The sequence below is a fragment of the Sciurus vulgaris genome (assembly GCF_902686455.1).
Source record: "Sciurus vulgaris genome assembly, chromosome: 10".
NCBI classification, from domain to species: domain Eukaryota; kingdom Metazoa; phylum Chordata; class Mammalia; order Rodentia; family Sciuridae; genus Sciurus; species Sciurus vulgaris.
The window spans coordinates 120,919,480-120,940,516 of NC_136470.1; the positions used below are offsets into that span (position 1 = coordinate 120,919,480).

A 21,037-nucleotide genomic window follows, 5' to 3' on the forward strand; every position below is an offset into this window, starting at 1 on the left:
CACACATCGCACTGGGGAAGCCCGAGGGTGGCGCTGGCCTGTCCACCCACCGTGCTGTGCAGCAGGAGCTCTGAGCAGGGCATTTCCATGTCTGCAAAACCCACTTTGAAGACTTGTAAGACATCAGAGACAATGCAGGCAAGGACTTACGTGGGGGTCCGCCGTGAAGAGGGTGCTCACTCAATAGCAGCGACTGAGTCGTTCATTATCCATCTTATTGCTATTAGGATTTGCAGTGTGTGCCCAGGCAGGTCAGGCAGAGAGCTGTTCAGCAGGTGTTTGGAAAGGTCAGCTCCCAGGGGACCCCTGGGGCTTCATTTTCCTCTCTCAGCACATGGCAGATTCCTTCATCTGAAAGAATTCCCCTCCCAGAAATTTGAACATATTATCTAGGGCTACATCTTAAAATCAGTGGACACCCCCCCGCTTCTCCTGTCACATCTGCCAAGCCATAGATGGTTCCCTGTTGACATTCCTGGGAAGCCAAGAGAGCCCGCTTAAAATAAATGTCAGCCCTGTTTGAAAATTCAGGGAATCGGGGGACTCATTCATGTCTGCTGGTCTCGATGGCCATTGCCTTTGGTGACACAGAACAACTGAAGATGTTCAATTAAATGGGGGAGAGAGTGGCTGGCACCCTGTGTTTGCATGCACCTGTGAAGTTGACAAAGCACTCTCCAAAATCAGTGTAGGTGTCCCCAGTGTTCAGGATGATACAGGACAATAGGCATCAACTCAAAGGTCACCAAGACCTGTGTTCAAGTCATTTGAATTAACTGAATGATAGTGATCCATGTTACTAACTCCCATGACCTTCGGCTACATCTTCCATAAGTGGGATGAGCATCAGTACTTTCTCAGGTGGTTGGTGTGGGGGTTAAATTGGCCTGTAAAGTGCCCAGGTGCTGGGAATACGTTACAGACTCCATAATCTTGGTAGTACTTCTCCCTCTTAGGTGAAAGTTCAGACCACTGAAATCATGAAAGTTCTAAATCCCAGGGGGAGCTTGGGCCTGGAGCACCCCAAGAATCATGCAGCCCAGTTTTCTTTCTAGACCTTTCTTGTGCAGGATGCTGAGAGAACAAGAAAAGAGCTTGTGTTAGTGGAGCATCCACAGAGTATCAGGCACTGTGCTTCGTGTCTTGCATCCATGCTCTGCCCAGTTCTCATTACGAGCCTGTGAAGTCCCTATTAATCAGAGAAGCAATGATTTACCAGGTGTAATATGTGGCAGAGCCGTGACTTGAACCCAGGCCTCTCTGCCCCCAAGCCTGCTCTCTCCATAGCCAGGCTGGCTTCCAGGAAAAAAATGAAATGGTGAGGAACCTTGAGCCCCCCTGAGAGAAATATAACCAGCCAGGCACACTAACACCATGTGATGGGGAGAACGTGTAGAACAGTGTGACCTGTCCCAGTCCCAGGTTATCCTGCAATGGCGTCAGCCCTCCCTGCAGGGCAGGATCCCTGTACCTGGCTTTCTTCAGAGCCAGGCACAAGGTGGGCTGTTAGACACGGCCCTGGTCTCCCTAGGGATTCTGCCAACTGCAAGCCCAGGTTGGCAGCACAGCCTTGGGCAAGCTCACCTCCCCGCTTTGTAGAGTAAGAATGTAGGATGGAGAAGGGACTGATCCAGTTACTCAACTACTGTGTGCCAGGAACAGTGCCAAGTGTGTGGTGGTTGCATTTAATCTCCCCAGAGGAGGCTGAGACTGAGAAGGGCTAAGTAATTTTCTAAGATCATATGAGTGATCGACTATCATCTGGATTCTAAATTCTACATCCCTCCTGCCATATTGGCTAGGCCCTAGCTAAGACCATGGAGGAGGTGCAGATACTCTCTCCCTTAAAGGGCTGCACAGACTATATACATCTAGCTCATGGGCACCCTTCTTCCCCGCCAGCCTGTGTTTGGCGTCTGTGTGACGTGATGGGAGGTGCTACAACTGAAGAGTGACTCTGTCCCAACAAAGGAAACCTTCCTGAGAACCCCACACCCCCAGGCTCCAGCTCCACCAGAACTGAGCCGGAGCTGAGGAAATGGGACTTGGCCTGCTCCCCTCCATTTACGACTTCTGATTCACCAGTTTGAATTCCCAGCTATTTCATCATTCCAGTTCCAGGAGCCAGGTGACAGGTAGTGACCATGAAGAATAAAGACATCAGAAAAGAAGAGAGGGGACTTGGAGTCCTGTCCCAACCCAGCCACTCACAGACCTGTTGCCCGTGACGAGTCAGCTGGGCCTTGGGCTGTGTTGTCGCACCTGCAGAATAAGAAGGTGGCCTGAAGGAGCAGGTTTCCAGGCTGATCCTTTCCACACCATTTTCTCCTTTAACTATTGAAAGAAAGGACTTTTGAAGGAAAGGAGGGAAAGGAAATCCACAAATTTTTGACAAATTAGATGCTAGCTAATCTCTAAAATATCTTTAGCCCATTCAGAAATCTATGTTTAGAGGCTTTTTTTTTTTTAATTTATCTTTTAATTTTTACGGACTGCATTTTGATTCATTGTACACAAATGGGGTACATCATTCCATTTCTATGGTTGTACACGATGTAGATTCATACCATTCGTGGAATCATACACGTACATAGGAACCTGGAGGAATGAGAAGCAATTTAAAAAGATGGTTCACAGCAGATTCAGTGAAACTCACCCTATCTCTTGACCTTGTTCAGAGGCCTTTCAGGTTGAAAGGCAAGGCCGGCAGCTGCAAAGAAAACTACAGAATCTCCCAGTCAGCCCCTGGGGCCTGGGGTCTGGGCTCTGAGGTCTTTGCCTGCACAGATGCCAGATTTTGCAGCTGCCTGGTGCCCTGGCATTCGCCCACAGAATGGGGCCAGACCCTGAGGCTGCTGTGGGTGGAACCGGCACTCTGCTGCCCCCTGGTGCTGGCCTCTGGGCAGCGCAACCTGGCTCCTTGCCCAGCACACAAGTGATTAGCATTACCAGGAAGTTGGGTGTACGCATCCCTGGCCACAGCTGGCTCAGCACCTGGAGGTTCTAGTGGTAGTGAAGTTGGGGCAGGATGCACTCAGCCCTCACTTACTGGTTTCTCCCCTCAAGAACAACTGTCACTCTATTGTATTCTGCTGTGTGAACTAGGACAAGCCACCCAACTCTCTCTGACCTCAGAAGCCTTCCCTGACAGCATGCCCAAGCCACTCTATCCACGCCTAGTTCATCCTCAAGATCCAGACATGCACCTTCTTCCTGGGACCTGGGAGTCTCAGCAATTAAACAGAGAGGGCCGCATGTCACACCATGTGTGCAGTCAGGCTGCGGAGCCCTGATCAGACCACCTGCGCAGGGTGAGCCTCTGCACCCACCCAAGGCAGAACTGTGGGTGTTTAAGAGCATGGGCTTTGGAGTCCAGGTATCTGGGTTTTCTCTTGGGCCTATCACTTTTATTATCCAAGCCTGTTTTCCTGTCTATAAAATCAGCAGTCCTGGTAGGACTGACCTCAAGTGTTGAATGGAGAATTAAATGAATTAATTTTTTTTTTTTTTTTTTTTTTTTTTTTTTTTTTTGGTGCATGGAATGGAACCCAGGCACTCCACTACTGTGGTATATCCCCAGCCATTTTTATATTTTATTTTGCGATGGGGTCTCAGGTTGCTGAGGCTGACCTTGAACTTGGGCAATTCTTCTGCCTCAGCCTCCCAAGTCTCTGGGATTACAGGCTTGTGCCATCATACTCAGCTATGAATTCATATATCTAATATGCCTGGAACATACGTCCTGCATAAGTATTAGCAGGTTTGGGGGGTTTTATTTGTTTTCGTGACAGTGCCAGAAAAGCTGTTCCATCAGGGATTGTACTTTGAGCCTCTGCCCTCCAGATCCTCTATAGAAGTCAAGGGCTTATTTTGTGAAGTTCACTGTGCCTGCTCCCCTTTCTCCATACTTCCACTCCAGCTAAGAGTGCTCCCATCAGTCCTCAGGTGCAGCTCGAGGTGCACATACCATTCTCTGCAGCCAAGCTCTGGGAACCCTCCCACCAGATGAGCAAGGCCTTTCCTGGTACTGCAGTAACCATGGATAGCAGCAAGCTCCATGCAAGTCCCCGGCCCTTGAGCCCCTTGGGGCAGCCTCTGAACACTGCTCTGACCTCACCTTCCACTCCACGCACACTCCACTGCTGCTCTTCCTGTTCTCACGCACAATTAGCTGCCCACCCCCAGTCCCTTTGCACACGCTGTTCCCACCTCCTGGAACATACCGCCCCATCCCACAACATGACTGGCTCCCTGCTCTAAGGTCACCTCCTCAGGGCCACCTGCAATGGTGACTCCAAAGCAGCCTCTCCCCTAACTCCCTGCATCATCTTCCTCGCTTTACCCTGTTACCTTCATTGAATGGCTATCACACTCTGAATTTGTCCTATGTATTCATTTTGTTTGTGATTATTGTCTAGCCCCTCTGCAGCCCTCCATGCTTGCATTGCAATGGAAGCTCAGGGAATTTAGGCCTCTTTTTTCTACCCCTACCCTCCCAGATATTTTTAACAGTTTCTGGCACAAAATAGGCTCTTGGAGACGGGCCTTCCTTGCCTGCACCTTTGCCTCCATGGTCATCGTCGTCCTTGTCATCTCCCTCTCTGACCTGCACTCTCTCCACAGCCGTCTTGCTGACGGTGTGCTGCATGAGGAGGAAGAAGAAGACCGCCAACCCGGAGAACAACCTGAGCTACTGGAACAACGCCATCACCATGGACTACTTTAACAGGCACGCCGTGGAGCTGCCGAGGGAGATTCAGTCCCTCGAGACCTCGGAGGTGAGGAGCCCCACGCCACGAGGTCCCCCTGCCTGTGCAGGGATCAGCGCGGGTCCCTAAGAGAGCCAGGGGCACCTGCCCCTCCCAGAGCTCTAGGCTCCAGCAGCAGCCACCCTCCACCCCTGCCCTGCTGAGTCTGGAGCTGCATTTTAAGAATTTCCAGGTGCTTCCTGCACATTCGAGTTTGAGGAGCAGTGTTCTCGAGACTTCTGGTTTCTGGGAACAATAACAAATACTGATTGAGGACCTGTTTGGTGGCAGACACTTTGGGGCACCATGGAGATGACAGCTTATTCTCAGGGGCTCAAAGTCTGAGGTGTGACTCGGTGAGGAACCCCAGCGTCACTCAGAAACAAACGAGGGGAAACCAAGAATGGTTAGAGACAAAGAGCTGTAGGGAAGGAAACCTGCCAGGGGGCATGCAGGGAAGGACATTTGGACTTCAGCAGGCATCGTGGAGAAGGAGCCTGAGCCCAGGATGGGGACAGTACTTCAAGGCTAAGGAGAATTCCCTGGAGAGTGCATGGGAGTGCTGGCCCATGGCTGCCGGCTGGCCAGTGAGGGAGCAGGGCCTCAACTCTGTGGTCAGAGTCCACACTCTTTGCATTCCCCCATGGAGCAGGGGGATGAGCCAGGGTGGAGCAGGAAAGAGAGATGAAGGGGCTAGATGAAGCATGATCTTAGATGGGGTATCATGGAGTCTGGACATCACTTTGGGGCAGCAGAGGGTCATTGGAGGTCTCGAGTGCTGGGTGAGCCAGGGTTCAGCCTGGGGAAGGCACTCCGTGTGTGATCAGAGAATGAATTAAGAAGGGTGGTTTGGTAGATGGATAAATGGATGGAAAAATAGACAGAAAAACCAAGCAGAAATAATAGGTCAACTGGTGCAATGGAGACAGGCCAAAAGAAAGATGGCAGACTTCTGAACAGGCAGGCAGGTGAGAAGAGCTCTTTGGGAGGCACACGGGCCTCTTCCCCTGCAGATCCACTCTAAATGGCAAAGTGGCCACAGAGTTCCATGCTCAAGACCCTTCTGCAGCTTCCCATTGCCCTTAAGCTAAAGTTCAAAGTCTTTAAAAAGATGGACCTGCCTCCTGCCAACTCTCTGGCCTTGCCCGGTACTGTGCTCTGCCTCAATTTGCCTAGCTCCAGCCATGGGGCATTTCTTTTTTGTTCCTTCATGGTACAAAGTGACATGGCACCCTCTCCAGATCTGTGCATGGGCCATTCCATCTCCTGCAGTGTCTTCTGTCTTTCCCCAGCACACCCTCCACTGTTCACCCCCCTGAACCCCTCGCCCGTCATTCAGGGCCCTGTGTGCATGTGGCTTCCTCAGGGAGGCCTTCCCTGGCCTGCGGGGCTGGGGTTGGCCTCTTGCCATAGGGTCTCGGCTTACTTTGCTGTTTCATCTTAGCACTCACTGGGGTTGTGATCACATGGCCCCTGGTCTGATCCTAGTTCAATATTGCTTGGCCCACACTGGAGTCACCAGTTGCGTCCACACTGCGAAACCCAGCGGTCAGTTCTAAGCACACTTCTTACCAGACCTCCCGGCAGCATTGCCAGTCAACCAGTCATCCCCTCCTTAATGCATGTCCCCACCTCTGCAGTTCTCCCCCACTCCTGGCAGCTCCTTCTCAGTTGTTTACCGAGTCCCCTGTCTTTCCCAGGCCTCTCGTCACTGGAGCCCCCAGGCTCAGTTCCACCATGGCTCCTCTTTGTCCACTTAATTCCACGATTGAAAAGCCATTGCCATTGCCACACCGTTGACTTCAAATTTCTTTCTTGCCTTGACATCTCTCCTGAACTCCAGACCCACATGCCCAGCCACCTGCCACACTCACATCTAATAGTTGCCTCAAACCTGCATGCCCAGGTCCAAACCCTTGATTCCCCCCTTCCCACCCGCAAGCCCCAAACTCTCCTGGTTTCTTTGTTACATAGATGTCACTGCAAGGAGCTTTGCCTCTGGCACCCCAGTCTGGCAAGTCCTACTGGTTCTTCCTTCAGCAGGGCCCTCCTGGACCAAGCCCACCCTCACCCCACATCCTAATGGCTGCAGCAGGCTCTGAAAACAGGGCTCCCCATTGCCATCTGGTGGCCTGCCGTCTACAAAGACAGACAGCCACCCAGCAGCCAGACCCTGTGTCAGCCAAGGCTCCTGACTCGCAATGGTTCCTCTTCACATGTTAAATAGAGTTCAGTCTCCTCCTTCCATACACACTCTTCATGAGCTGGCCTTGCCACCCCTACCTCCCCTCACACCTCCCAAGTGAGACAGCCTTTATTTACTTATTTATTTACTCAATGGTGCTGGAGTTGGACCCAAGGGTGCTCTACCACTGAGCTACATCCCCAAAACACCCCCCACCTTTTCAAAAATTTTGAGACAGGGTCTCTCTAAGCTGCGCAGACTGGCCTTGAACTTGCCATCCTCCAGCCTCTGCCTCCCAAGTTGCTGGGTTTGCACTGCTGTATTTGCTCTTGCCCCACAGGAAGCCCCCCTGCCCTTGGAGCTTTGCCCCAGCACCTCTCTGGAATGCTCTTCTCCTATGAGCCTCCATCTCTCGCTTTTTTCTGGGCTCTGTTCAAATGTCACACACGTCCCAGGGGGAGTCCTTCCCTGACTATTCCAATCTGATGAAAACCCCCTAATGTCACAACCTTACCTCTCTTTTGACCTGCATTTGGTCTATTACCTACTAGAATATAAGCTGCCTGAGGGCAGAAACCTTGTTCCTGTGTTCACTGCTCCATTCCCCACACCTAGGACAATGCCTGACCCAAGACAGACCCAGGGTAAATCACATCAAATGACCAAACCATCAGTTCTGTTCACTGCCATTGACCCATCCACTCAGCCTACAGCCTAATACATAGTAGTTGCCCAGTTTAAAAAAAAAATTAAACAAAGGATAAACAGAAGGCCAGCTTCATGGAGAAATTAACTTTGAGTGGAGATTGAGCACATTTTATATCACAGTAAGTGAAAAATTTCTAATTTGCAAAAATCCCTTTACTGGCCTATGAGTCCTTGAATTCCCAGTTTTGCAAATGCTCTTTGCAAATCTGTAAATGAAAACCAAGGCCGAAGGACAGTGCTTATGAGCTCACCACAGCCAAGGCCCCTACTGGTAGAGCTCCGAGGTTAGATATTCCAGCACGGCGCACCGGCACCGCCGTCCGACACAAGCCAGAGGCTCTGCTGAAAAGGGCCGTCCCAGCTGCTCACAGTCTCAAGAACAGGAGGATTCCCCTGAAGCCACAGCTGAAAGCTCAGCTTGGCTTCAGAGCGGATTTTAGCAGCGTTCGCCTCCCGGCAGTCCACTCCCCTTCTGCTTTATGCAGAGAAATATTGCCATTTGTTCCAACTACCTGAGCTCATGCTGTCTGAGAGCAAAGGAAGGCAGCCCAGAGCCAGGACAGAGACAGCTGGGAACCATCCCACAAGTCCCGGGCAGATTCCACCATACTGCACATCCTCAGGTGCACCCCCCACCCCGCCTTTTAACCACCAGCTTTGGACCTGCCAGATGCTTTGCCTAAGCAAGTTTCTTGCTTCCCTGCCTCCCTCCCGTCCATGTCCATGAAAGCAACAAAGCAAATCCGGAATTAGACAGCCAGAGGGTCCCTGGAAACTTTCTAGTCTCTCTTCTTTTTTTCTCCTCCTCCTCCTCCTCCTTTCTTTTACTCTTTTCCTGCCTTGGTTGTTTTTTAAATAACTTTCTTTTTATGCAGTGAAACGTATGATGTGGTTCATCCACGGCCAATTCTTGCTTTGTGAAAACTGTAAACCAATGGACCTCATCTCAACCTCCAACACCCCCCAAACCAACAGCAAGGTGGAGAAAAGGGATTTCTGTCCCTCTCTGAGGTACCACCCTATTCTCCTTCATTGGAAATTGATCCAGGTCCATTCTCCTCAGCAAAGTCCATCCTGGGAAGGAGCTTGTCGTCTCCTTGTTGATATCTTCATCAACAATGGAATTCTCTCCTTATGATCCATAAAGCAATCAGCCCTCCTCAAAAAGTATCTATGTTTTGTTTAAAAATAAACAGAGAATTAATTGTGGCTTCTTTAAAAAACATTTGTAGGCAGATTTGGCATGAGCCATTATACCTTAGGCCTGTTGTTGAGTTGAGTTCATTTGCCCTGAAATGGCTCAGAGGGGCTTAGATTTCACTTGTTTAGTATTGGAACAAGCTGTGGCTTTTGTTTCTAAATTAACCCATTAAGTCCCAGGTTGTATATTCTGTGACCATAATAATTATCTCAAAGTTACCATAAATGTTATATTCATTACCTCAATTTTAGTTTTTATAGGTATTCCAAATCTGGGATGATGGGCCCAAATGGGTTAATATCTGTACCTGAATCTGAGGATAACCCTTTAGTAGCCCACAGATACTGCCAATCCTTCCTGGTCCTTCCTGGTCCTTCCCTGGCAATGCAATCAGATTATCTTCTGAACTCGGATCACCTGCTGCTAGGCTTTTTTGCTCCTGGGGTTGAGCAGACAGGCTGCATCTTTGCTTACTGCATATTATGCAATTGCACAGAGATTCAAGTACCCTCAGGTCAGCTTCTAGCTATAAGCTCAGCTTCTGATGCTACAAGAAATAGGGCAATAATTCTGACCAGGCTCTGGGAGGATCAGGAGGAGGACTCCGATGGGTGGCTGTCAGAAGAGGAAAGCAGTGAGTGAATGTAGGTGTGTTCAGGAAGGAAGAGCAGAGAAGGTTCCCAGAAGTCTGTGACAAACAGGAAGTAGAGTCCAGGGTCCACGTGAACCAATTTTTGCCCTTGAGGGACACAAGCTATGCGCTATGGGTGGGTCTGGTGAGCCCCCTCAGACTTTGACAAGGAAAGCAGCACCATCTCTGACAACCTAGGGTAAGGGTAACTCAGAAGCAGGAAACCTTTTTTGGAAGTGGTTATAAAAAATCTGAAAGAACAGCGGAGAGGACTCTGCACCTCCGCCTTGGCAATAGAGATGATAAACTTGTACCAAGAGATCCTGAAATAAATGTTCCTATGTGTTCATTTGTTTAAGAACACCTTCCCCAGCTCACACCATCTCCTCCCTCTCTCCCCAGGACCAACTCTCAGAGCCCCGGTCCCCAGCCAACGGCGACTACCGAGACACGGGGATGGTCCTGGTGAACCCCTTCTGCCAAGAAACGCTGTTCGTGGGAAACGATCAGGTGTCGGAGATCTAGCTGCAGCAGCCTTCGCTCTGCCGTTCCCTATTTTTCATCTCTAAATTATAAATATACAAATATATATATTATAAATATAACCTTTGTGTAACCCTGACTTAATGAGAAACATTTTCAGCTTTTTTTCCTAAGAATTGTCAACATCTTTTTTATAAGTGTGGTTTAAAATCAGAAAAAAAAAAAAAAAAAAAAAAAAACTTTACAGAATGACCCGTGGCTTTATAAAATAAAGGTATTTCTAAGCAAAGCAGTGGCATCGGTTGCTTCTCTTAATAACTGTTTCTGAGCCCTCGGGGAGTCCCAGGAGCCCTGGCAGGTGAGGGAAAAGACCGACCTCCTGCAGAAGCAGAATGTTAAAAAGGTCAAGGGCGAGGTCTGTGGCCTGATTCCTAAAGCTCCAGTTCCTCTAGATTCAGTGGGACCTGGTCTCCTCCCTCCTCCTGTGCACACCCGTGAAGGGAACTGGGCCGCCCAGGAAGAACGGGACATAGGACATACTCAAACCAAAGCAGAAGCGAGCATCTCATCACCCTGGAGGTCCGGAACCCTGGAGACTCACCATGGCACCACTGGATGTCAAGTTCAGTGCCACCCACGTCGAGGGCCATCAGCCTTCAGGAGTCCGTGGAGGACATGGAAGCATTCTAAGAGGCATGCCCTGAGATCACAGCCCGGGTGCTCCCTCCAGGAAGCAGGTACCTGAATCCCTGCCAGCACCCAGGCCTGCATCCGACAGCGGCGGCGCCTCTTCCCTCAGGAAGGGTGTAGACATGGGTCCCAAGCCTGGAGCTTTAGAACGCTTGCCCTTCCTCAAGGATCAAATGTTCATTGGGGTTTTCTCCAAAAATGATGGTATTGTGCCCCAAGTGAGGAACTGGTCTAAGATCTATCGTTTCCGAAACCTTCCTCCTGCGCTCTTAAACAAGATTGCCAAAGCCAGCCGCTTGGAAGAAGCGAGAGGCTAGTTCCATCCATCCGCAGAGGGCTTGCAGACCAGACCAGCTTGTCCTGTGGGCCCAAGGATCTGCCAACGGCTCTTCCTTTCCCCTCCTTCCCCTCTCCTGCTCCCCGCCTCCCGCCAGGCTGCCTCCCATGGTGCCCAGCAAGGCCAGTGGGGGCTCAGACTCTCAGAGACACAAGAGGGGCTTCCAGAGGTGGCTGCTTCTCTGATATTTTCCTAAGAGTGGCTGGAAGAGACGATAACTGCTTTGACGCTTCCTTTCTCTAAAAGAAAAATAGTTTGATAGTATATTTTGAATATAGATGTTCTTATAGGCAGATTGGGAATTGAAATTGAATGTCAGTTCATACGTTTGTGTTGTTACTGTGGTCTTCTTACCATGACTCTCTTTTCCTCCCACATTTCCCTTTTCAAAAAGAAAGATGGCCTTCGAAAATGTGTGTTCTCGATGTTGTGCGAACCTCCTCGACATGAGTTATGTTGTCTCTCAGCCCCCAAAGGAGCGGGTTAAATGTTGCTCTGAGATTCGTTTTCTCTGTTACTGTCTATGTTGTTCTCTGACCTTAACCTTCTCATGTTTCTTTAGCTATTGCATTGAATATATCAATGTGTGTGAGTATATAGAGCGAGAAATCTGTTTGTAAAGCAAAATTTATATATAATATATGTAATCGAAGATACATATGTTATATATACATTTGTGGATGTATGACTTATTTTTCCGTATCCACAGAATTCAGCTACCATGGATATATAAATAAACTTATTTTATTACCCAAAGGATTAAGTCGCTAATACATTTTGCATTCTTTTCATCGGAAAATAACTTTCAAGTCTCTCTTAGGTGGTACAATCTCACTTCATGTCCACCTGTGCTTTTTAACCTGCTTGCACATGAAGTTGGCTTTTATGAGCATGAGGAGAACATACAATGAGCAGTGTGTTAGTTGGTAAAGTGGGTCATTTAGAGCATATTGTGACTTTTTCCAGAGGAGACTCCTCTCTCTTCAGGGCTCTGGGTAGGCTAGGGTCCATTGGGTTGTCTTCCTTCCCCATTCTTCCACTCCCCAGGGCTCTGTGAATTTATGATGGACACCCTTGAGTCAGAGAAACCTGTCAATTAACCTGGCAATTGAGTGTTACCATTTGGTGCAATAACAATGCCTAAACATGACACCTTTGCCAACCCCTTAATGGGCAGCTTGAACCCTTCATCCAGCCTGGTCCATAGCCCTGGAATTGATAAGGATCAGATCCGCAGGACCCAGTCAACATTACCTGTAGCAGGAGGGCGTCACCGTAGTACAGTGTCCAGTGCACCACGGACCCTGCCGGGATGCCACGCCTAAATAAACCAGAGACACAACGGCCTCAACTTGATCCAGATGGCTCCTTCATCTGTTTATCAAATAGCAAACGTCAGTATTTATCAACTATTTTCCATGTCATCTCAAATAGACAAAGTTGAGGGGGCAACAAAAGAAAGACAAAAGGAAGGGTGTGGTATCCTAATCAGCAGGAAGAAAGAGCACACAAAACATTCTAGTAGGCAACCAGAATTTTTGACTTTGCCTGTGGATGGGTGCTCTACTTTCTGGGTGGTGGGTACCAGAGAGGGTCCTAAATAAGTTCTTGGACTAGGAGTTAGAAGAGGCCTTCTCATCTTAATTGTGCTACTTTCTGAACAAAGGACCTTAGGGAAATCACTGCAGCTCTCAGGATCCTTATCACATATGGGGACAATGGCCAATTGTAGGCATGTGACCATGGGTTGTGCAGTACACAGCCCAAACAGCCATACATGTCAACCCTGTATTTCCCTGTCTTCTAAAATAGCATAGAGATTTCAGTGAAACAAAGATGGAAGCATGCATAGCACTGGAATGGAATTTGACTTCCTTCCCCTTTTTTAACTGGAGATACATTCTCACATCACAGGAAGTCAATAAATCAAACTCTACATTTTGGTCATCTGGTTTCTCTAGGGCAAATCTTCAGTGCAGTGATTTTTAAGTCCGTTTTGTCCTCTCTGGGACTGGAGGAACCTTTCCAATCCTCGGGAAGTGATTGCCAGCATGACTTAGTAGCCCCTCAGGGTAGGAACCAAAATCCAGAGGATCCCACCAAATCCTAACCTGGAGCACCCCTGGAGACCTTACCAGAAGACACTCTCTTTGTTCTTTTTATTTATGAGTTTCTGAGGGATGGGGAAATGGTGGTGTGAGGATAGCCAGAGCACAGCAGGTGTCCAGGACACATGGGATCTAAACTTGCTCAAGAGCCCATCAGAGTCTGAGGCTCAGGCCAGCACAGGAAGGAAGTCCAGGAGGTCAAGCAGCAGGTCCAGAGCAGACTCTTAGTGGGCAGGAGGAGGTGAAAGCCAGGGAGGGACCTGAAACTGCTGGGGTCCAAGGAGCGGGGAGGAAGCAGCAGGCTGGGTTTCCTCAGGCTGCCTCCCGCCAGGGCTGGTTCCCCATCCATTCTCAACCTCCATCACCATTAGGCATTTGTGCACACTGACCCAGACCAGCACGGGTAGGCCAGTGCAAAGCATCAGCATTGGTGCTGAAGCACCCAGGTTGAGTCCTGGCTTATGAGCTGACATCTGGGGAAAGTGATCATCACACTTGTGATCAGAGGTCCCTGGGGCCTCCGTTTACCGCCTGTGAAATGGGGCTGCGTGGTGCCCACTTTGGCCTCTCAAGTGGTGAAGTAAACAAACCCAGATGAGCCACCCCCACAGCCTGCACCTACCCCACCCCCCCCCCCCCCCCCCACCAGCAGAACACTCTGGGAGGCTGGGCACCTGACCCGGCATCAGAGAACGCATGAGCGCCTCTCTGCACGCAGCCCTGGGCAGAGCCCGTTTCTCTTTCAGCTCAGTGAATGATGGAAGCTCATGGAAGGCAGCAGACAAAGAGCCCCAGGGACAGGGGAGCTTCCAGAGAGGCCCGTGACCGGGCCACAGGGATGCTGGGGCTGGAAACCACAAGCTGCTGGACTCTAAGCCTGCGGGGTGCCACAGAGGCAGAGGGGTGATGAGTGAGCGGAGAGTGGTGGTGGACGTGCCCGCCGGCGCCAGCTCCAGCATGCCCCTCCAGAGGCGCAGGGCATCGTTCAGGGGGACACGATCCTCGTCCTCCCTGGACAGCCCCCCAGCCTCCAGGACCAATGTCGTGGGTAGCCTCGTCCGCACCCCTGGGGTCTATGTAGGGACAGCACCCAGTGGGGGCATAGGTGGCCTGGGCGCCCGAGTGACCCGCCGGGCCCTGGGCATCAGTAGTGTGTTCCTGCAGGGCCTGCGGAGCTCAGGCCTGGCCACAGTGCCTGCTCCAGGCCTGGAGAGGGACCATGCTGCTGTGGAGGACCTAGGCGGCTGCCTGGTGGAATACATGGCCAAGGTGCATGCCCTGGAGCAAGTCAGCCAGGAGCTGGAGACGCAGCTGCGGATGCACCTGGAGAGCAAGGCCAAGCGTTCGGGAGGCTGGGGCGCCCTCCGGGCCTCCTGGGCCAGCAGCTGCCAGCAGGTGAGTACCAGGCCATGCCCAAAAGCTTCGCAGATAGCCAGAGGGGATGCTGGGGCAAGGGGAGGGGGAGTTGCTGCTCTGAGGCCAGAGAAACTGGCCACAGCACCAACACTTCCATATTAAAAATGCTGATGGTCTAATGATAAGGACATTGGGCCCCTTTGCTGAGTCTTAAAGGGGCAGGACCTGCTAGTCCCGGCTCATCCACTTCCTCCTATAACGTTCAAAGTGATGCTGTGTGTCAATCATCCCTGATTGCATTTTTCAGATGATAAAACTAAGGCATGTAGTTTGATCATAAGCTAATGGGGGATGGAACTGAGATTGGAACCTGAAGTTCCCTAGTTCCAAAGTCGCCATTGTCCCCTTACCCTGAGCTGCCACTATCGAGAAAGGATTTTTACAGTCTTCATCTGAGTATATTGAATGAATTGGTATTAAAAACTATGAATAAATGGACATGTCTTCCCATACCCATCCACGATAGCACTGTCCAACAGAAATATGAGCTACGTCAATAAATTAAAAGTTTCTATTACCCACAGTAAAACAAAGGAAAAAGAAATAGGAGGAGTTAATATCATATCTGATTTAACTTAGGATATCCACAATGTTATTTCAACATGTAATCAATAGAAAGATATATATATTAATGAGATGGTTTGGATTCAAATAGAACTTTCTGCAGTGATGGAAATGTCTGATATCTATATTGTCCAATCAGAAGCCACTAGCCACGGTGGCAATGCAGCATTTGACATGTAGCTGATGAGAATGAGGAATTGAATTTTTTATTTTATTTAATTTTCATTACTCTAAATATCTTACTGGACAAGGCAGGATGCAGAAGTTCCATCTCTTGCTTGGTCGGCCCCGGCTTTCCTGCCCTCCAGGGTGATTTCTGCAGAGCGTGGAATTCATCCATCATGTCTGCCTGCAGCCTGAGGTTCTAATGCTGGACTTCTGCCAGCATTGCCCATCTCAGCTGGACTCTCTGTGGTGGCTGGCTTCCTTCCTCCCTTCCCTTCCCTTCCCCAAGTGCTGGCCTTGGGATCCCTCTGAGCTAAATCAGTCTCTAATCCTGTGAGGAACTGCTAACTCAGACACTTTGCCCCGCTGGGGCATCATGCAGACTTCCAAGAGGTCACAAACCATTTGTGTGTGACCAGGTGATGCTGAGCAGATGCACACAGGGACTCTCCATTAACCCCTCTGTTCCCCACCCCATTTCCATCCACAATGCTTCTTCTTTGCTGTCATCAGCATCTGCCTGACAGCACAGTACACATAATCTACACTGTTCTCTCGGGCCTTCCCAGTGCTGCTGTTCCACTCACATCCATCTGGGCTGTGAGAGAGCGCAATCTTAGAACAGCCTGGAGCCTTAAAGTCTGTCGGAACTAAGGGGCAGTCATTCCTCCAGAGTCTCCACAATAGTCCTGATTCCAAATATGGTGCCATAGCAGCCATCAGAACAACCCAGATATTCCAGCAGGTCAGCAGCTTCAGGACGAGCACTCACATTTAGAAGCCACACAGGCATGCCCAGAGGAACCAGGCATTGCAATATCTAGGTTAGAAAGTATGGCCACAAAATCGACTTATGTCCAATAGTTGCTGACTTGCCTGGCTACAGTCAGTTACAGGAGTTTTTGCAACATACTCAGCTGCTCTGGACGTCAGTTTCCTCATCTACAAAGTGGGTGTAATAATGCCTGAATAATCCAGCAAATCCACAGATAAGCAGACTAGAGACTGGAAAGCTATAAAAGAACCTCAATGGCAAAAGCACAAAATGACTATAGACCAAGACATTCACCCTCTGCCACTTTCAGAATTCCTGAAAGGAGTCATTTTCCTCTTAAGTGCCCATAAATGAAGTCCTACATGTGAATAGAGACCTATTTTTTTCTTTTTCTTTTTCGAACATGGACTAACCTAAAGAAATGGAGGTATTTCTGCATTGCTGATCTGCCTTCTAGTCATTATGAAGCTCCGTTCCATCAAAAAAGAGCAAAAGAAAACTCTACCTACACTAAATACACGGGATTCTTCCTGTCAGTCCCAAGCACCTGCCAGGCCTAGTGGAAAGCCCACCTGGAGTCAAATCGCTTAATGAAGGGCTGCCCTCTCCTCCCGGGGGCTCAGAAGCAGCCATGCTGTGCTTGGTGCTCCCTCGCTGACACTTCTTGGCCTGGGCTGCACATTCCACCTCTGACCTCTCCCCTTTGCAGCCTCCTTTTCTCTACCTGCAGCCAACTCTTCCCCTGTCCTTGCCTGTATAGAGGACTCTTCTTCCTTCCTGCCCAGACCCCAGGTGCTCAGACTTCCTGGCCCTCCTTACCTTCACCAGGCCCACAGCGCAAAAATCCTCAGGGAAAGCTCCCAGCAATGGCCCTGAACAGGCTGAATGGTGTCTAGACACCGGGAGAAAAATCCCACCTACTCCTTAGCCTGGAACCCAAACAGCCTCCAAGAGGACCTGAGTCTCCAAGAGCAGGCTGGGGCCATCCATTTCCATGGCACTCTCTCAGACCAGTCTGGAGCAATTCAGTAGGGAAGTTCAGAGCTTTACTTCTACAGATGTTTTTTAGGGAACTAGATTTCAGCAGAACCAAATATAAATATAAAATATTTATAATATAAATATAAAATATTTCAGAATATAAAAGGGTTGCGGGGAAACAGACTCTGCCTCCCCAGGCCCTCCTCACCCTCAGTAATGCAGAAAGCTGTTAGGGCCATTCTGGGAAGTGGGGCCACCTCTGTCCTGGTATCTCCCCACAGCCTCTCCTGCTCCCACCAAGTTTTATTCCACCAACTGCAAGGAGACAAAGGAGGGCTTTCAGAAAAACAAGGGAGAGGGCAAGAGGGGAAGGAACAGGTCCCTCATGGCAGAAAGCCACAACTCTGAAAGCAACGTAAAACTGAGCAACCAGGAGGGCACCTACCATGTCAGAATCAGCAAAGTGTCCTGGGGTGGGGAAATCTTCTCCGACCTTTTCTCTACAGCTAGTTTGGAAGTTCATCCTGAAGAATAAGGCTGGCTTCCCAGGAGCCATCAGTGCAGTCCCACAGGGCCACACTTGATTCTTAATGCTCTGAGGTCGCCATCTTGAAATTCTCGACAGTTTTATCTTTAACTAGTTTTTTTGTTAAATGAAGCCTGATAGAGCTGTGGGATAGTGTGGCACCCTGCTCTGGCTCGCTGGGATAAGCTCCGGCTGGCTGCCCATTCCCCTACTTCCTTAAGCACCAGTCCCTCCTGAGTGGCATGTGGCCCCATGTGGGTGGCGCCAACTGGGGGGAAGGTCAAGCCTCTTGCCCACCCTGACCCAGGTACTACAGGGCAGCACTGAGGTTTTAATGCTTTGGGGGTCAATATCTCTCCAACCATCTGCCAACAGGACAGTCTAGTGGCTGGTGGGCTGTACACAAGATGGAGAAATTGCCTACAAGGGTCTACCTGAGTATCTCCAAGCCCAAGAGTGTGCAGGATTAAACAGCAAATAAAACCACCATAACAAGTCAAGAAAGAGGCCATGAAGGGGTATATGGTGGCATACACCTATAAACCAAGCAGTTCAGGAGGCTGAGGAGGAGGATCACAAGTTGAAGGCCAGCCTGGGCAATTTACTGAAACCCAGTCTCAAAAGTTAAAAATACAAAGGACTGGGGTTACTCAGTGGTAGAGCACTCTTGGGTTCAATCCCCAGGACCAAAAAAACAAAGAAGAAGAAGAAAGGAAAGAAAGAGATACCACGAAAGAAAGGAAAAAGCTTTATATTTTAATTGTGCTTTTTTCCTGATATTTGAATAAGGGGCCTGCATTTTCATTTTGCACTGGAACCTACAAATTATGCAGCCAGTCCCGGGTTCATATGACATTTCTTTTCAATTCCAAACTTCTGCTCCAATACAGTTCCTCAGCTGTATTAGAACCGCCCAGCCCTTTCTCTCACTCAGCAGTGAAAAAGGATGGGACAACTTCCAGGTGGTGGCCCCAAGGCCATGGAAGACCTGGACACCTCCAAACTGCTCCAGCAGAAGGTGGCCATTTCCCTCCTGGCCTTGCTCTGGGCTCCGGACTTTTCTTGCCAAGTGAATGATGCTGATAATAAGCTCTGTTGGCAAAACCAGGCCTTTCCTCCTCAAACAGGCCAAACACAAGCTTGGAATGAGGCCATCTCCCTGCCTAGAAGCTGCAGAGGAAAGGACAGAGGGACAGTGGGCACATTGTGAGTCTCAAAGAAAAGGAAGCAGCCAGGGGCCAGGCAAGGACGAAGCTGCCCGGGGAAGAAAGGGGACCACAGAAGCTCTCCGTGGAAGAGCAGGACGTTGGCCGTCCCCCCGAGAGGAAAGAGCAGCTCTCCCTAAACCGCAGGGCTGTCAGCCCAGGCAGGGAAATCAAACTGACGGAAAGGCAAGAGGGGCAGGGTTTGAAATGGGCCTGACACGACCGGCTTTCCTGCTGCTCACGACCCCTCTGTCCCTTGGCAAGACAGCCCATACTCTGGGCATTTATTTGCCAAATTTGGAAAACTGCTGGAAACTCAAGCAGTCTAAATCAGGGCTAGGTTCTCCCCCACAGACCCTATGGCCCTAGAATGTATTTTTTTAAATCTACCAACAGGGTGAAGTGTAGCTCAGTAGTACAGGGCTTGCCTGGCATGTGTGAGGCCCTGGGTTCAATCCCCAGCATCCACCCTCCCGGGAAAAAACAGGAACTAATTAATCCTACCCACTGAGAAAAAGAAAGGCTACAGGGTCATTGTGCATTATTGACAAGCTGGTGGCCTTGAAAGGAAGTCCCGGGATAGGGCAGAACAGGACTGAGAGCTATTTTGGTGCCTGCACAAGCCTGGGTGGGTTTCCCCTAGATAAAACCACCCAGGCGACTTCCTACTAAATGCCGTTTGTTTAGCAGAGCAGGGGGTGACTCAGCTGGCCAAGCCACACAGGCCACTAGGGTTTGGTTACAAATGTAATAACAAAGAAAAATATATTCAAGAGAACTTTTCTTAGGGAAAGAGATAAATAAGATTGGAAAACATAGTTCAATAGGGCAGGGAGGGACAGGAGGCAGGAGGCTGCTTTCAAGGGTGGTTGCTAAACTGTTTTGCTTAGTTTTGCTCAGTCACAGGTGCCTAGGAAGGAGGAAGACAGCTAAAGAAAGGAAGGAGATCCTGGGGCCTGTCACTCAGGGCTTCTTTCAATGCCCTTTCCATATCTGCACTCAGCCACTCTGGACCCTCTTAGGTATCTTAAAAGGTGAGGTTGGAGTAATGAAATACTCAGGGAGGGGTGGTAAAAAGACCCAGATAGCCCCAAGGTCAAACCCAGGCCTCAATACTCCCTAATGGCATGACCTTGAGCCAAGTTCTTCACTGATCTCTCTATAGTTCAGTTTCTCATCTGAATAATTAATATATTTGGAGATGTCTTTGACACGATTAAAAAAAAAAAAAAAAAGGTCTCTAAGGAGGACACAGTAGAGACCTTCTGCAGAAATTAGGATATTAGGAATGAGGAAAGGATGCCCACTCTCCCTCCTACCCTGTAGCCTTGCTCAGAGGTAGAAGTCTAAGTGATTAGACAAGAGAAAGCAATGATATAAGAATTGGAAAGAATGAGGAAAATTTTTCATCTTTCTGGAAAACCCAGAAAACTCTAGGTAAAAAATATATAATAAGCAATAAGATCATTTAATAAAGTAGCAGTTTACAAAATTACATCAAAAATCAATGATGTTCACATATATAAACAAAGGTACAGTTGAAGAGGAAATTTCATTTGTGATAGCATAATATAAAATGAAATGCCTCTGAATTCACTTTAAAAATATCCAAAATCTCTATGAGACAATAACAAAACCCTCCCAAAAGACTCAAAAGTAATGTGGAACAAATGGAAAGAAATCCCAAGTGCTCAAATGGAAAGCCTCCTTAGCACAGAGAACTCACTTACAAATGTAATAATGCCATTGGAATTTTTTAATTTCATCTTTTTTTCCCCTAGAGCTAGATGAGTGAACTATAAATTCCATTTGTAAGAACAGAGGCAAGAGGAATGAGAAGGAGAAAGAAAAACTAGACAGACAGAAGAGGGAAGACACTAAAACACACTAGTCTCTGGATGTCAAAAAGATAGGAAGCCCAACGGAACAGAATAGAAAATCCAGAGGCAGGCGCCATTGCCTGTGGAACGGCACTGTTGAAGACAGCATTCGAGACCAGTGATGGAAAGAACGGATGCATGGTCTCAGATCAGTGACATTCCAACAGCTAGGGAGTCACGAGGAATATAATAAAACTGGACCCATCCCTTGCTGTGTGCTAGAATAGATTCTAAGCATATCCTAGATTTAAATGTTAAAAATGAAATATAAGTAGAAACGTAGGTGAATTCCTTTATAACCTGCAGATGGGAAGTATTTTCCTCATTAAAATTCAAAATCCAAGAGCAGCAGGGGAAAATATTGATAAATTTGATGATCAAAATTTTTTTAAAATTTCGCATTACAAAATAACACCAGAAGCAAAATTAAAAGA

The 21,037-nt window shown here is 48.9% G+C and overlaps 2 protein-coding genes across 12 annotated transcripts in view; both read left to right on the forward strand.

Moving 5' to 3' along the window:
* The window catches only part of TMEM108 (transmembrane protein 108), a 327,142-nt gene extending 315,400 nt beyond the window's left edge, over nucleotides 1-11,742 (forward strand). For all 11 annotated transcript variants that reach the window (XM_079101299.1, XM_079101302.1, XM_079101297.1 and 8 more), the window contains 2 exons: nucleotides 4,624-4,778; nucleotides 9,876-11,742. In XM_079101299.1, the coding sequence (XP_078957425.1) occupies nucleotides 4,624-4,778; nucleotides 9,876-9,998 (278 nt within the window). In that variant the 3' untranslated portion in view covers nucleotides 9,999-11,742. The remainder of the gene's footprint in view (nucleotides 1-4,623; nucleotides 4,779-9,875) is intronic.
* Nucleotides 11,743-13,754: 2,012 nt separating this feature from the next.
* Nucleotides 13,755-21,037, forward strand: part of BFSP2 (beaded filament structural protein 2) — a 66,190-nt gene continuing 58,907 nt past the window's right edge. The window contains exon 1 of the mRNA XM_079101062.1: nucleotides 13,755-14,486. Within this exon, the coding sequence (XP_078957188.1) occupies nucleotides 13,998-14,486 (489 nt within the window). The 5' untranslated portion in view covers nucleotides 13,755-13,997. The remainder of the gene's footprint in view (nucleotides 14,487-21,037) is intronic.